The following is a 17,406-nucleotide window of genomic DNA, read 5'->3' as shown; positions in this document are numbered from 1 at the left end:
AAAATCTCATCCATAAAGATCTAAAGTGAGTTCACACACTATTCCAATGCTTCCTCCATAGAATTCACTGCTGAACTGTGGGTGATTATTAGTAAGATAAAGTACATTTTGTTTAGGTATGATGATGCTGTTGTCTAAAACCACCTGGAGCTCTGACCTGAAAGATTCATATAAGAATGTGTTGTTTGATTCTGAAGTTTTGGAATTTAATTTTTTTTACTTTAATGGATTTGCTTAAACTGTTTTATAAATTGGACATTTATATGCCAATATGCATACTTATGACAGCTAATTCCTGCACTGGTAGATATTTCTAAGACAGATTTCACAGGGAGATCAGTGTTTCTCAAATTGGAGGGCCTGACTCGAAAGGGAGTTGCAGGGGGGTCACAAGGTTATTTTAGGGGGGTAGCAGTACTTCTGCACTGATTTCAGAGCTGGGCAGCTGGAGAGCAGTGGCTGTTGGCTGGGCATCCAGCTCCTAAGACAGTACCCCACCAGCAGCAGCGCAGAAGTAAGGGTGGTAATACCATCCCATGCCCCTGTGCTGTACCCCTGTGCTGCTGCCTTCGGAGCTGGGTGGCCAGACAGTGGCAGCTGCTGACTGAGGACCCAGCTCTGCAGGCAGCAGTGCAGAAGGGTAGCAATACCATACCATGCCACTCTTCTCTCCTGCTGCTGGCGGTGGGTCTGCCTTCAGAGCTGGGTTCAGGCCTGTAGCCACCACTCTCCAGCTGCCCAGCTCTGAAGGCAGACCCACTGCCAGCAGCAGCACAGAAGGGTAGCAGTACCCCAACACCCCCCCCACAATAACCTTGTGGCCCCCATCCCCCACAACTCCTTTTTGGGTCAGGCTCCCTACAATTACAATACCATGAAATTTCAGATTTAAATAGCTGAAATAATGAAATTTATGATCTTTAAAATCCTATGACCATAAAGATGACCAAAACTGACCATGAATTTGGTAGGGCCCTACTTATTACTTAATGTACTTAATTCCAACATTGTCAACACACTTTCTATTTAAAAATGTAATTTACAAAGACTCATTTATAATAGACTCTCATATCCCAGCCTTACTCACTGACTTTCCCCTTCCCCATTTGCTTTCTTACAATAGTAGATCACGGGCTATATTTTCCTGAGTTGTCTTCAGTGTGTTTCCTCTTTTCTTTCTCTCTCCATCTACCCCCCTCCCCTTCTGTTCTCTCTTTACATACATTTTTTCTGATTTTTTCTCTTCTTTATTCTTCTCACCAAAATCCCCCTCTCTCACACCTCTCAATAAAGTACTTGTATAATTTATCACATCAGTCTCACTAACCCACCTGCTCACCCAATCACTCCCATCCTCTCACATGTAATGCCTTGTCATTTTACCAGACACCAATAAGCCAGAGATTAAACCTACTATCCAAAGACCAATGTGAAGGAGGTGGGAGCGGGGAATGCGTTCCGGGACAACTCCAAGGTGAGACTCCAATTCCCTACCTTACCAGATGGGAAAGGTAAAGATGGTAAGCTAGGGTGTTGACTCTGCTCAGAATTCCCACTTTTGTATCAGATACTGGCTAATAGATTTGAGGCCCCTTCAACCTTCTCTGGCTGCTAGCAGAAGGAGCATTCTCTCACTTTCCCCATCCAACCCCAGAGAATGCTGCATGAGTGGATGTGATCTGTTACTTTAGTTTTTAAATCCTCCTTCCCCGTGCCTTTCCCAAATGGCAGCAGAGTCAAATCTAACATTGTTCCGAATGGCTGGAGTGAAATATTACAAGACTCTATTCTTCACTTTGGTGGAGCCTGGCAAAGCTATGAGCAGCAGCAGAAGCACAGGAGTCACTGGAATGAGATTTAAGAAAACAGCACTGCATGGATTCCTGCTTGCATTACGTTTGAAAGGCTCTCTTCACAATTATAAGGGATAGAGATTTCAGGTTATTTTATCTTTAAGAAAGTTTATATTTTGCAGAAACTGATGGCGTTTACCCATGGAAGCTTTCTAAACACCTGTGTTATGTATGTCCATGCTGCTGTGCCATCATTTCTTCTTTAAAAGTTTTACAATTTACATACTTTAAACATTTGTCTTAGTCCAGTTGTCCATTAGCAATATGTTGGCTGGTTTATTGTTCTTTGATGAGAAGAAACCCCTGGGTTTCTTATTTTATTATATGGCTTGCATTTTAAAAAAATTCTTAAAATAGCATAGAGCTTGGGATTGATGTTTTTTAACTTGTATATACACACTGAAAAGATAATAAATAATAATCTCTCGACTAAATGAAACCGTCTTTATACATCTCTCTCATTTTGCATCAGGAACACTGCCAAGCAAAAACACATGACAACAGTATTGCTGAAGGTGTTGTGGGGTGATAGAGTGCCATGCTAAAATAATAGCTGACTGCATAGCTAAGCTTTCATTTCTTTGAGTTTTCCTCTACACTTTAATAAATATGTTTTTTATTTCATCTGTATATTCTGGTTCCAGAAGTTCTGTGGTTGACCAGATGATTCCCAAGCCCACAGCACACCCTGTCTCTGCAGGCATAGGATAGATTTTTGTTTTTTGATTTGTGGAAAAGCTCATATCTAGTTGAGTTAAACAGTTCATGAAACAACACCTAAGCCTGTGGCCTTAGAGATTTATTTTCATCTCCCCAACATTCAAACCCCAGCTGTGTCTAAAAATTGCTTGACGAAAAGAATGGGAAAAATATTTAATAAAAACAAACATAAAACTGCCATGCTGTCAAGAGCCTACCCCCAAAAAAGCGAGAGAGGGATGGGAACAAAGAATTTCCAACCTCAGAACTTTTGATTCAGTGCAAAACACATCCAGATTCTGCTTGAAGCAAGCTCTCTTGGGGGAGAAAGGGGTTTATACAGCAGTGTGGAAATTGGCTTATATATATATATATATATACACACACACACACACTGTGGCTATGCTGATAGATGGTTCTTTGATCAAATGGGTGGAAGAGAAAGCAGGGTGGCCTGAGTTTCAAAGTGAGTGAAAAATGGTCACAAGTCATGGGTTGGGAGGTGTTCCAGCAAAGGGACAAATTGAGTATTATTATTTATTTCTATTGTAGTAGCATCTGAAGACCCCATGCAGGATTTGGTACCTCACTTGATGGTATAAAACACCACCCTAAGGATATTCCCTGCTCCATAGAGCTCATAGTCTAGGATTTAGACAAAAGGCAACAAGAGAACAGACAGACAAATGGGATGACACGGTGACCTTAGAATGTGATGGTTTTGGTAGCGGGGCTGTCACTGAAGATAAGTGCTCATTCCTCCCCCAACTTGCCTCAGCCATCCTCTTCCCTTATCTTTTCGGAATAAAAAAACAGAACTCTCTTACACTAAAGGAAAGCATAAGGAGTATTTAATTCTGTGCCCCCTTTACTGTTTATCCCTAGTTCCAGCTCCTTTAATATACTTTCAAACCAGGAGCCCATAAACCTAGCTCCTTTTAATAACAATTGTATTTTCTCCCCTGCTGAAATCTTACTGCTTTTCCTGCCTTCCTCTTTATGCTGTTCTTATTTTTCCAGGTCAGTGGTTTTTAATCTTTTTTCATTTGTGGACCTTTAAAAAATTTCAAATGGCAGTGCAGACTCCTTTGTAAATCTTAGACATACTGTGCAGACCCTCAGGAGTTTGTGGACCCCAGGTGGAAAATCACTGTTCTCTGGTAATGATAACCTTTTGTGGAACCCCTTAGACAGTCTGCAGACCCCCAGGGGACCATGGACCACAGTCTGAAAACCACTGTTCTAGGCTTTTGCCCTCCCTTCCATTCCCTCTCCTACCCACTTTCAATTTACAGGCTCTTTTCTCCCCCCTCCTCTGTTGCTCCAACTCATTCTTATTCTCTACCCCTTTTCTGACTATGAGATGTAGACAGAAGATGAGCCAAACAATGCAGAGCTGCTCCTGCCTGCAGTTTTTGCACTGTCTGATGCTTTACTGAGCTCCTGCTTTGTGGCAGCACCAGATCTCTTCCACTTGAAATTGAGATCAGCAGAACTGGTGCCAACGTGTGCGCTGAACGACCACAGGAGCATAAAAGAGCTAGAACATTTTCTATATGGCACTGTCACCCTTAGAGAGAAGGAAGAAAAACACCATTGCTGAAGTTGCTAATGGCTTTGAATACTCACTAAAAATGGTTGCCCCTCTAGTTTGATTTTCCACAAAATGGCCCTGATTGTGATGATGCTGTCCTGTGCCCTGAAAACTGGCTATGCAGGACACTGGAAATGTTCCAAAATATCTTCGAGACTGACTCTACACCATAATGTGGCAACACTGGTGACATCATGATGTCATGCCAACACAGGTTTCAGAGTAACAGCCATGTTAGTCTGTATTCGCAAAAAGAAAAGGAGGACTTGTGGCACCTTAGAGACTAACCAATTTATTTGAGCATAAGCTTTCGTAAGCTACAGCTCGCGAAGCTTATGCTCAAATAAATTGGTTAGTCGCTAAGGTGCCACAAGTACTCCATGCCAACACAGGAAGTTGACAAATATATTAGAAAAATAGAAGTAATCTGGAAATGCTGAAATGCCAAAGAAACCCTTTCTCTTCCTTCTCCTGTGATTTCTCCCCTCTCCCAATTTAGTTTTCGTTTTTAGCAGAAGTTAGGTGATTTTTGGCTTCCCTATCACAGCTGTCAGTTCACTATGTCCGAATCTATTTAAGAGACACTGGTAAGTCTCTGTGACTGACAGAATGTGCTGATTCTCTGCACCAGTTACCTCTCCCCGAGTCTCATCTCTCTCTTCTCTCTAATTCCAGCTGTGTCAGTCTTGTTTTCCTGCTCATGCACTGGCTCACTGTGCTCAAGCTGCTTTGCTGGACAGAACACCACTTCCAGCAGAGGAGTTAGCGAAGTGCCTTGATTCAAACCAGTGCTTCCTTATCTCTTTGTCTCAGGTATGTTGATGCTAACAGAGAGAGTTCAGTGCACCCGCAGGGAGACTAAACCCTGAATCTTTTCATTTGCCAAAACAATGGGATATGAGAACCCAGATACTTTACTGGGCATGCACTACTGCAGCAAGTTACCTCTACTTCTGTTTTTTTTGTTTAAGAAAGAGTACTTTAACCATTGAAGCCAGGAAATTTTTCGAATGGGATGCACATGCTTCTATCCCCTGCTCTTCTCCCCCCCTTAACCCTGGTTATCTAAGCTTATGTTAATAGATCAGTCAGTTTATTCTGAGTAATAGCTTTCTGCTGTAATTTAAAGACTCGTACTTCAAGAAAAGTGAACCCAGAAAGGAAGTCTACACTGATAAGAATTGAAATTCTGATATTTTCCATATGTGCCAAATATATTTTCTCCAAAAAAAACACAATGAAGTACAGATTACTTTGTAAAGAGTTCAGAAGGTCTTTGTAGCCAACTTCATTCTCCAACCACCAAAAAAGAAATACTTAACAAGAAAAAACATTCAAATGACAAAATAAGATGGGTTAGTGTATGCACCGGGACCAAACTTTGTCTTTTTTAAACCACATGCTAATAAAATATTTCTTACCACTGCTAATAATATTTTAAACAAAGTTATGGCTCTTCAAAGCCTATCATAAAATCTCCGCCTTACTTCTGACTATTTTTTCCTTTTTTTAAAGTTTCCCATGTGTAATTTCTGATATTACAAGCCCTTTATGTATGCTCCTCCCTACACTTTTAATATGACAGGCCCTTTGGGAAACTTGTTGTAGGCTGTTCCTTGTCCCGGACACCAGACATGCTGATTTTCACATCTCTTTCTTGCATGTTCAGAATCAATATGCAGTTATTCTTCACACCACCCTCCAAATATGCTTGAAATTTATTTTGCTCTCATAGTACTTATTTACTTGTTCATACTAGCTCTTGAAAAGTATTTGTTAATATGGTGCTAAATGCCAGCTAAACCTAATGTTTAAAAAAATAACCGTTGAGGGGAAAAATCAAATTTAATGTAGCTTGTTTTATAAGCAAGAATAACTTGGTGGAGTCTGAAAAGAAAGTTATTTTACATGTGCACGTGACTACATTTAGACTGAAATACAACAGAGTAACTGATTCTCAATTCCTACCACTATTTGACTGTATGTGACACTATATCACACCAGTTCATCTTGAAAATATTTCTTTGTTTTTCATATACTATGCAGATTTCAAAACATGTGAAAACAGAATTTTCTTAGAAGACGAAGTTGGAAACATGATGTGAAGCAATACAAAGTTAGACATGCTGCTTAGAAAAAATTCAGAGAAATAAAGTTCAGCTGATTTGAAGTATTCTCCTAATTTGAAACACAAAAACAATATACTACAACCTTTTGTTTTACTACGTAAGTGAGAAAAATAAAAAGGATCCAAGAATCAGATTTAAAGTTTTTTTCACCCGACTCTGGGAAACATTTGGAACACAATGTTAAGATACTGAATGAAAAAGTTGTCCCAAAGTAACTTGACTTGTTGGAAGTGGTTAGGACTTCATGCATATCTGAAATTAATCCACACCAGGGGAAATCAATGAACATCAATGGACTAAATGGATGAAGAGCGAATCTGAAGGAGTAAGAGATGAATAAAGGGCTTTCTGCAATATTCTCACTCCTCCCTTACCACCCTGATCCCTTGGCAACCCCATTGGTGATCTCTTGGAGTTCACGGATGATTGGCTTTCATAAAATGAAAGCCAGTTATCACTGGTGGATCCGCAGATAGCTAATGAGACTGATCTGGAATCCACAGATCTTGTCACAACTCGGGTAGACATTTCCCAATGGAAGGGGCAGATCTGGATTGCTGAGTCAGAGTGCGGCACGTTGTTTCCTCCTTTCCAGTTTCTCTGTTGGATCTCGAAATACTGGGATCCTTGCCACCAGGTCCTTTTCCATTTTGGTCTGTTGAGAGCTTGGGTTTCCCATGAGTTTGTCAATATTCCATTCCTTCATGTTGGCTATAAGAGTGTCTGAAGCATTTCCCCACACCACTGCCCCTTGTCTGTTGACCCTCAGCAAAAAATCCCCATAAAAACCAAACCAAACCAAAGAAGACTCATTGAATTTGGCAGTCTCTGGATAGGACTGGAACAGGAATGAAGACTCAACTATCCTCTCATCCGTGTCCCTTTAGGACAAGGTTGAGGCAGAAAGACACTGAAAATACCCCTATATCATCCTGCATACCTACTTCCTGTATATCTAATTCTCTTGATTTTTATACCACATTCATCTCCTTGGGACTGTCACCATGAGGTACCTGGTCTTTTGTTGAGCAGAAGAATTCAGTGCCCAGTATTGTCAGGCTAAAATTACCCACTATGCCCTATGTTCAAATACCCTTTTTTCATTCCACTAAGGTTATTATAAAGCTGCTGATTGGCCCATTTACAAGTGCTTGCCCTCTCTGAGATCTCTGTGGACAAGAGGCGGTGGAGAGAAAAGTAGCGAGATGAGGGTGCCAAAGGAAAGGAGGAGACAGAGGGGGAGTGATAAGGGCCTGGGGGTGAGGAAAACAAACTGAAACAGTAGAGGCAGAGATTCAAGAGAAAGGAGTCACGAAAAAGTCCTCCCCCATCTTCCCCATCAGAAATAGTGCCCACTTGTCAGAAATAGATGAGAAATGAAGCACTAAGGCTTCTTCAAGCAAGATAAATAGAAATGGGGACCTTTTTTTGACATATAGTAAATTTGCTGAAAAATACATCTTTGAGGGCACTGAAACTTGCAAATTTGGATCAATTCACCAAATACTTTCATCCGGATTTTTTTTTTTAAATGTCCAAACAAAATATTTTGACACTTTGGAAATGAACCTACTGACCACTATTCCTACCTACATGCCTCCAGCTTTCACCCTGACCACACCACACGATCCATCGTCTACAGCCAAGCTCTGCGATACAACCGCATTTGCCCCAACCCCTCAGACAAAGACAAACACCTACAAGAGCTCTATCAAGCTTTCTTACAACTACAATACCCACCTGCGGAAGTGAAGAAACAGATTGACAGAGCCAGAAGAGTACCCAGAAGTCACCTACTACAGGACAGGCCTAACAAAGAAAATAACAGAACGCCACTAGCCATCACCTTCAGCCCCCACTAAAACCCCTCCAACGCATTATTAAGAATCTACAACCTATCCTGAAGGATGACTCAACACTCTCACAAACCTTGGGAGACAGGCCAGTCCTTGCCTACAGACAGCCCCCCAGCCTGAAGCAAATACTCACCAGCAACCACATATCACACAACAGAACCACTAACCCAGGAACCTATCCTTGCAACAAAGCCCATTGCCAACTGTGCCAACATATCTATTTAGGGGACACCATCACAAGGCCTAATAACATCAGCCACACTATCAGAGGCTCGTTCACCTGCACATCCACCAATGTGATATATGCCATCATGTGCCAGCAATGCCCCTCTGCCATGTACATTGGTCAAACTGGACAGTCTCTACGTAAAAGAATAAATGGGCACAAATCAGATGTCAAGAATTATAACATTCATAAACCAGTCGGAGAACACTTCAATCTCTCTGATCACGCGATTACAGACATGAACGTTGTGATATTACAACAAAAAAACTTCAAATCCAGACTCCAGCAAGAAACTGTTGAATTGGAATTCATTTGCAAATTTGATACAATTAACTTAGGCTTGAATAGAGACTGGGAGTGGCTAAGTCATTATGCAAGGTAACCTATTTCCCCTTGTTTTTTCCTACCCCCCACCCCCAGACGTTCTTGTTAAACTCTGGATTTGTGCTGGAAATGGCCCACGTTGATTATCATACACATTGTAAGGAGAGTGATCACTTTAGATAAGCTATTAGCAGCAGGAGAGTGGGGTGGAAGGAGGTATTTTTTCATGCTTTGTGTGTATATAAAAAGATCTTCTACACTTTCCACAGTATGCATCCGATGAAGTGAGCTGTAGCTCACGAAAGCTTATGCTCAAATAAATTGGTTAGTCTCTAAGGTGCCACAAGTGCTCCTTTTCTCATTTCAAACATGTCGTTTCAAATCAACCTTTTATTTAGAAAATTTCATTCCAGACAGACATTCAAACATTCCCCTAGAGCAGAGGTGGGCAAACTATGGCCTGCAGGACACATCCAGCCTATAGGACCATCCTGCCTGGCCCTTGAACTCCAGGACCACCCCGTGCTGTCCCCCCTGCTCCGCAGTTGCGCCGCTGCGCAGCGAGGCTGAGAGCTCCTGGGGCTCTGAGCGGCCTGGTAAGGGGGCGGGGAGCGGGCGGTTGGATAAGGAGCAAGGGGTACCGGGGGGGGGCAGTTAGGGGACAGGAAGCAAGGGGTGGTTGGACGGGGGTGCAGTCAGGGGACAGGGGGCGGTTGGATAGGCAAGGGAGTCCCGGGGGCCTGTCAGGGGCGGGGATGTGGATGGGGTGGCGGGGGGCAGTCAGGGGACGGGGAGCAGGGGCATTGGATAGGGGGTGGGGTCGGTCAGGGGACAAGGAGCAGGGGGTTTGGATGGGTCAGGAGTTCTGAGGGGGGCAGTCAGGGGGCGGGAAGTGGGATGGGTCGGATAGAGGGCTGGGGCCAGGCTGTTTGGGGAGGCACAGCCTTCCCTACCCTCCATACAGTTTCGTACCCCGATGTGGTCCTCGGCCAAAAACTTTGCCCACCCCTGCCCTAGAGCCAAACAATTTTTTATTTTTTTATTTCAGTGAGGAAAACTGAAAAAAATCAGTTCTGGTTCGAAACAAACCTACTTTCTTCTTTTTCAGATCAGCCACTGAACCGAAGAAATCAATTATTCAGCTCTAAGTATGAACAGACCAAGTCATTACAGACAAGACTGATAGCAACACTTAGAGTTAAGACTGCTTGACACTTTCCATTATGAGACCTTGTTTTTAGTTGCTTATAACTACCAAACTTCAACAATTCCAGATGAAATTTTTCCATGCTGGATGTCTGCCACAGGCTGAAATTTTAAGAAAGTTTCAGCAGAAACAATTCTGTTATTTGCAAGAATTAAATTAGGGAAAATAAACTGGGTTTGCTTATGTTAAAAAAAAAGTCTTACAAGTATTTTTCTTGATAAGCTCTAGCACCTTCATCTATTGAAACAGAGATTGAAACTTGGCAGTGTTGTGGGGGAGGGTGCCACCAAGGAGTTAGACAGTTGCATTTTGCTGTTCCTGTGAAAATCCACCCAGACTTGGCCAAGTTGTAAGCTTCTGAAAACCATTATTTGCACAAGCTCAGTAGAGGCTTGTTAGCAAAATTCTTGGCAATATAATTCTCCAAACATTCTGTCTGCACTGAGTGCGTTCCACCCTGCGGCTGTAGGGGCCAAGAAGGACTTTGTCTGCAATTGCTCCTCCTGGCAACCTGGGGATGCTGTAAAACTGGGCACTTTGCAGACAAGTAAACTGAAGAACAGTGAGTGTAAGTGACTTTTTCAATGTCAGAGAGCACATCAATGGTAGAGATGTGCATACAACCTAAGTCTTGAGAAACTATCCTTTGCCTAAAGAAGGAAAGGAACACTTTAGGGAGTCACAGGTGTATGCATTTCAAACAGGATGACATCAAGAAAATGAAATTTCAGCTGAATGCCATGAAAAGCCTCCTAGGACCAGCAGAGGCCTCATCACTGGGGATATTTAAAGCTAAACAAGACAAAGCGCTTGTAAGTATGCTATCATGCAGCGAGCAGTCCTGTACTGCCAGAAGTACTCACTATTTCATCTTCAGTAATAGTTTTATTTTTTAATCTGCAACGCCTGGGATATTATTAAGCCAAGCAAGCACCTTCTTATAGCTGACATCTGAAAGGAACGCTAAATAGATTTGTTGCAACATCCTCTTTGTTCTCCATCTGAAACTATTGCAACATTCTTTTTAATCATCTTACCTCCAAGTTGTACAGATATTTGAAGCTGTTTTCCTGACTGGCAGCTTTTCTCACAGCCTGAGCCAAGTCCACAGCTCCTCTACCACCAGCTGACCAGTGATTGCAGGGCACTGCATCAAATGCTCCAGACTGTTTTGCAATCTCACAGACTAAATCAACTTCAGCATGGGAGTCAGTTCTGCCAACCAAACAGTTCTGTCATTATTTTGTTTATTTACTCTTGTACAGCCTTATTTGTTAAGCAATGCTCTGTAGTTACAGTTGTGAAACAAGTTAGTTATGGAAATCATACAACTATTAAATGTTTATAAAAACCCCAACTGTCTTAGGTACATTGAAGTAGGAATGTTTCATTTAAATAAGTATTACAAATCACATACAATACCATTCTATATTTATGTGATTTGAAAACCTCTAAAAGAGGCAGCTAGAGGTTTTTTTAAAATCTTTATATGCTTCAGGATGTATAAAAAATTTACTCTTTTTTTTAAAGAAATCCTTTCTACAAGTCAAATATAAACTTCTCTCTCTTTCCTTTAAAAGCTTCTCTCTTCATGCCATGATTGGTGGATTGAAAAAACAAACATAAATAGGAAGGTGCTCTAAATAAAACGCTGAAAATTGCATTACAGTTTTCTGAATTTTAAAATATTTTCAGGACTGAACAAGCATATTTAATTAGGTCACAACACCAGCAGAATCTTTGTAACTCTTTTGAGTGGTATATGAAGTTAATACTAATTTTACTTCCTGGATTTTCACCCAGCTGTGAGTGGTAATATATTTAATATACTATATGAGGTGAGGAAGTAAGTGATTACACCTCATGCAACAACAATGAGCTTGAGCTTTGGGTCCACTAGCATTAGTAAAGGATGGATTGACTTACTTGAAGACATTTAGAGCAACTACAACAGGAACTCCAAAGAGTTGAGCAATCTGAATTTGCTTCTGTAGATTACAACAGCCATCAGCTACCAGCTGGAGATTCTACATTAAACAAACAAAAAAACAAACGGAAAGAAATGGCAAGGTGTCACATCTTTTCTAGCCAAAGAAATTTCCTGAAATTACAACAAACATGGTTAGTTGTAATTATTTTTATATTTATGGGTAACTTTCATAATAGGCTTCAGACAAAATACTTTTATGTATCCTATTAATTCTGACTTCAGTAGCAGCAGCCGCATTTACATAACTGAGCAGGGTCTAGATCTTTTACATTTGAGCACGTTGCCAGATTGCTCCCTTCTGGGACACAAGCAAGACAGAGTTGCTGCCAATTGGCTGCCAATCAATAAACAAGATGTCAGAAAACATCTGTGGGCCAGTTGACATTGGCAGTGGTATGGACTGCTGCCAGTTCCCCCCACTCTAATTCATGGCTCCATCTAAAGGAGTTACACAGTAATACAATTCATTAAGACATTTGCTGCTGAAGCTTTCCATCACAGGACTGACGCTATCTCATCTGGTTCCTCCTAGGATCCTTTTTCACCACATATCCAGGCCCAGGGAAGACAAATGGAAGGAGGAGATGGACTAGCTTTCTCATTCTCCTTCCAAGCTCAAATGCAGGGAGAGTTCACTCAAATCAAAATCCTTTGTGTGATGCCACTTAATTTGTGAGATAACACTAATGCGGGCATTCTATTAAAGGCCCAAATACCAAAAGCTTCCCAGAGAGAATGGTTGACAGGGATGCTACCTGACATGAGGCCCCATCCAACTCCCACTGAAGTGAATGGAAAAACCCACTGACTTCAGTGGGAGGCGGTTCAGATCATAAGCCTCTCAAACTTGGGACATTTAAAATACAAGACAAGACAAGCCCACTCAGACAGCTCTCTCTTTCCCACACACGTGAACATACAAGCATACAGTCCAGGTGATTTACTACTGTTGATTTTCTTAGGTTGTTCCATCCTGTTCCTGACTTAGCCCTGGTCTACACTACGAGTTTAAGTCGAATTTAGCAGCGTTAGATCGATTTAACCCTAAATCCATCCACAGAATGAAGCCATTTGTTTCGACTTAAAGGGCTCTTAAAATCGATTTCTGTACTCCTCCCCGATGAAGGGATTAGCGCTAAAATCTACATCGCCGGCTCGAATTTGGGGTCGCCTCTGGGAGCTGTCCCAGAGTGCATCCTTGTGACCACTCTGGACAGCACTTTGAACTCCGATGGACTAGCTAGGTACACAGGAAAAGCCCTGGGAACTTTTGAATTTCATTTCCTGTTTGGTCATTTCCTGTGGCGAACTCAGCAGCACAGGTGACCATGCAGTCCCTCCAGAATCGTAGAGCGTAGAATGTTTCTACGCTCCCCCTATCATCTCCGTCCCTGATGTTATTGCAGATTAGAAGGCGGGAAAAAATGCACTCGCGATGACATGTTTTCCGAGCTCATGCAGTCCTCCCGCACTCACAGGGCACAGCTTAATGCATGGGGGCATTCAGTGGCAGAGGCCAGGAAAGAATTGCTGTGTTTGCTTAACAGCAAAAGTATCATGCCTCACTAGAGATCCTGCCCAAGCCAGATCGGTGTTTCACATACACTCCACGCTGTGTCAGCCTTGGGAGGGGGCATTACCGCTTTGTGAGCAGGAAGGCCATAGGTATAGACATTGCATTAGGTAGCTTCTGTAGCTAGAGAAAACATTCCTGTGCATTCAACAAAATCTGTGGCAAAAAAAGAGAAGCCCCATTCAAGATGGGTTTCTGTAGTGTAGTGGTTATCACGAAAGGTCCCCGGTTTGAAACCGGGTGGAAACAGGTCACTGTTTCTTTCTCAGACTCCCCTCCTGCATTTTTAGTCTTAGAACAGACCGTGCTGTGAAATTTTACTTTGAATTATATCAATTATGAGTTAAATAATATGGCAGCTCTCTCTAAGTTATAGTCCCAGGTTCCTTACCCTTTCAGCTGCTCTGATAAATTAACATTTTTGTAAGTGGCGGGGGAAAATTTTCATGAAACCTTTTATAGGGAAGAAATGCTATCTAGGACTCTGAAATAATCTTAACGTGGCCCATGGAGTGCAATCCTTCATTCTGGATTTGTCATTCCACAAATTGAACTGCTCCTTACTATTGTCCAGGCTTCATGAGCCATGGGAACAAGGGGCAGGCTGGGGTAGGTGTGACCACGCCGTGCTGCTGGCTGGGAGAGCAGCCTGAGGCAGAAGCCTCCAGCTCGCATGATATTCCAGGCAGGACTGAATCTCCATGAGACGAAACTTAAAAACGAGAATGACCTGGAGTCACTCCCATTCGGTGCTTTAAAAGGAGGATAGCCATGTCCGTCAAGGCACCCCTGATCAACCTCACCAAGGTCTGCCAGGAGCACCCAGGAGACGTACAACGGCTATCTGTCCTACTGCACCATCTGCCGCAAAGGCAAGGAGCTGCTGCTGTGTAGCAATGCAGAACTGCCAGCAGCACCCAGGAGACGTACGGTGACGGTGAGCTGAGCGGGCTCCGTGCTTGCAGTGGTATGGCAAGCATGGCAGCGAGCTGAGCGGGGCTGGCGGCTGGGACCCTGCCTGGCAGGAGCAAGTGGATGGAGCCCAAGAATGGCAGCGGGCTGAGCTGCTCAGCCCGCTGCCGGTCTGGGGCTCCGTCTGCCAGCCCCGCTCAGCCTCCTGCCTGCCTGGGGTTCCGATCATCCAGGCAGGCAGTGGGCTGAGCGGGGCTGGCAGACGGGACCCCGGAAAAAAGGCGCAAAACGATGGTCTGCCGTTGCTTTCACGGAGGGAGGGGGGGCCCAACGACAGGTACCCAAAACCACTTGTGACAAAGTTTTTGTCCCATCAGGCATTGGGAGCTTAACTCAGAATTCCAATGGGCAGCGGAGACTGCAGGAACTGTGGGATAGCTACCCACAGTGCACCGCTCTGTAAGTCGATGCTAGCCATGATAGTAAGGACACACTCTGCCAACTTAATGCGCTTTGTGTGGACATACGCAATCGACTGTATAAAATCGAATTCTAAAAATCGACTTCTATAAAATCAACCTAATTTTGTAGTGTAGACATACCCTTAGAGGTTTTAGGCTTTGCCAAGACTGTATACTGATTTTCCATGGAAAAGTACATTGGAATAGGAATTTGCCCATCATGTAACGTAAGGACTGATATAAAAAATATTTTATCTTCATTAATCCCTCTATTCCTGAATCCACTGTTTAGAACTACTATAGGAGAACTAGGTATTATTTTTATAAGCCAAACATACCATGGTAATGCCTTACAGAAGTAAAGTGGTTGGTAGATTTCTATATCAGAAACACATACTAAACCTAGTAATAACCAGGTTGCAAAACTGTAATTAAAAAAAAGTAGACAGCAGCTAAAGCACAAGTAATAGGCTACACAAAGGCTTTATCCACAAAGATGAAACATAGCCCACATATTTATTCTTTAAACATATATAGCCTATGTTTGAGCTGTGCCATCTTGCTGTCTAACACCAGGCATGAAGAGCAGGATTAATATTAAGCCTTAGAGTCAGCACATTATCCTAACAGCTGAGACTGGATATGACTCTTTATTTTGAATGTGTTAGAGAATCTCTTCCTGTTTCATTTCCTAGGGCCATTTGTTTATGGGGTTTTTTGTATAAGGTGAGGCTTGGAAATAGTGGCTCCCTGTCGTTAGCACGAACAGAGATAATATAACTATTACTTTCTATAGATTTTCATATATACTTTAATTTTACTTACAAATGTCAAGGGAAGGAGGGACAGAAAAAGGGAAAGAAATGCCAACATTTCAGCTCCTAAGTTGTAAAGGGCCTTTACAAAAGGGCCTTTGTAAAGGGTAAATAAAAGACTTGTGGAAAAAAGGTAACTGTACACACGCAATGAATTATCAGGTTCCTTCATATGGTAATGACACAAGTAGATTCCTTAATGGGCATTTGGTTAGTCCATGAATTCAGATAATATACCAAGAACAATTTTCATCTCCCGAAACTTGGAACGTTAAAGAAGTTTCCACAACTTTTTTTACTACAGTTACCATATTTGTTTGATAATCTGAATTCAAGTGTATTTGTTTTGAGGTAAATAGAAAAACTCAATTTTTAACATGAAACAACATCTTTTGATCAGGGAAAAAAGGAGGCTACACTTTACAGTGGATCTCTCTCATCAGAGTACTGAAGTGAAATAGAGTTCCTTTATAGGTGGCTCAGCTCTCCAATACTATAGTGGTGGGTGCTCTAGAAATATCTGAGAGTTACTCAGTTGAAGTAACTTCCAAGATCAAAGATATCTAACACTAGGAAATGGCTTCTTAAGTCTGAACACTACCATTGCTATCTTACTATGATATTGCACTCAATCCACACAATGCAGCAAATAGAGAGATTTTCTTCCCTTTGTAGTTATTTTTCATCTTTATTTTTAAATTGTATCATAAAACCTCAATCAAGAAGCGCTTGCTGCATCTACTGCCGGCATCTAAACTCGCCACTCTCCTCTTGTTTTATCGTTTGCAAAGTAACTGGCAACTCTGTTGTTTTAGATCTTTTCAAATCAAAACTTTTTAAAAAGGACAGGATTAAGTTTTACAGTAATTGCTCTTACCTCTTCTGTATATTCTTTCTTAAGAGGGGCACCAGCAGTTACCTGTAATCGTAAGCAAGTAAAATTAACAATCATCTAACAACGTTAGTCAACTACCTGCCTGGTCAGGAGTACAACTTTTTAAAAACGTTTGTACTCCAAAACATCACGCCCATTGCCAATACGAAACAATAAGACCTTCCTTTCCAGCAACAAAAGTTCAGTACAACCACAGACCATGGCCCTAGAGAAAGTTACAGCTGTACAAAGCAAATGGCAAAATGAATCACTTTCCCCCGACCCAAAGATAAGAATTTATGTCTTCTCAGTTTATTACAGCAGTGACTCAGTGTCAGGGTTTTCTTTTCCCCTCCCCAAAAAGCAGTAATGGTCAGAAAATTACTATGAAAAAATGGCAACTGGTTACTCAAGAAATCAGTTCTCGGTGTGCATTTTAAATCCTATCTGCTGATTTTGGTGACACAATGAATTTTTACAACTTTATACAATGTTTGTACTCTAAGGCAAATATAGCTATTGAGACAGATATGGCAATTTCCTTGGTATACCTTCTTGAATTAAGTATCTTTGGGATCCATTATATTGAATGGTTTACGTATATTTGTGGGCTGGGATTGTATGTAACCTTTCAACAGGGGAGACGTGACAGATGTGAGACGGGGGATTCAAAGGACTATGCTGAACAACGTGCCAGACAAGAATGGACTTTTGGATCAAAATGTGTGAAGTTGTTTTCCTGGGGAATATCTAGGAGGAGGTGAATGCAAATTCCTCACCTCCCATTATGCAAAAATCCAGCCTTTTGAAGCTCTGCCCTGAGAAGTGAGCCACTGTCTACTGATCACTATTATATGCAGTCAAGATCAAAGGCCCAAGCCTTATCAGTATAA

General features: G+C 42.0%; 1 protein-coding gene across 3 annotated transcripts in view; it reads right to left on the bottom strand.

Moving 5' to 3' along the window:
* MTHFD1L (methylenetetrahydrofolate dehydrogenase (NADP+ dependent) 1 like) overlaps positions 1-17,406 on the bottom strand; it is a 248,531-nt gene that overhangs the window by 73,903 nt on the left and 157,222 nt on the right. For all 3 annotated transcript variants that reach the window (XM_084624122.1, XM_084624120.1, XM_084624121.1), the window contains 3 exons: positions 16,517-16,558; positions 11,815-11,915; positions 10,926-11,103 (listed from right to left, as the gene is read on the bottom strand). In XM_084624122.1, coding sequence (XP_084480248.1) covers positions 10,926-11,103; positions 11,815-11,915; positions 16,517-16,558 — 321 coding nt within the window. The remainder of the gene's footprint in view (positions 1-10,925; positions 11,104-11,814; positions 11,916-16,516; positions 16,559-17,406) is intronic.

The sequence above is a fragment of the Lepidochelys olivacea genome (assembly GCF_965140295.1).
Source record: "Lepidochelys olivacea isolate rLepOli2 genome assembly, chromosome: 3".
NCBI lineage: Eukaryota > Metazoa > Chordata > Testudines > Cheloniidae > Lepidochelys > Lepidochelys olivacea.
The sequence above is the reverse complement of the archived record's forward strand: the minus strand, read 5'-3'. Positions and strand labels throughout refer to the sequence as shown.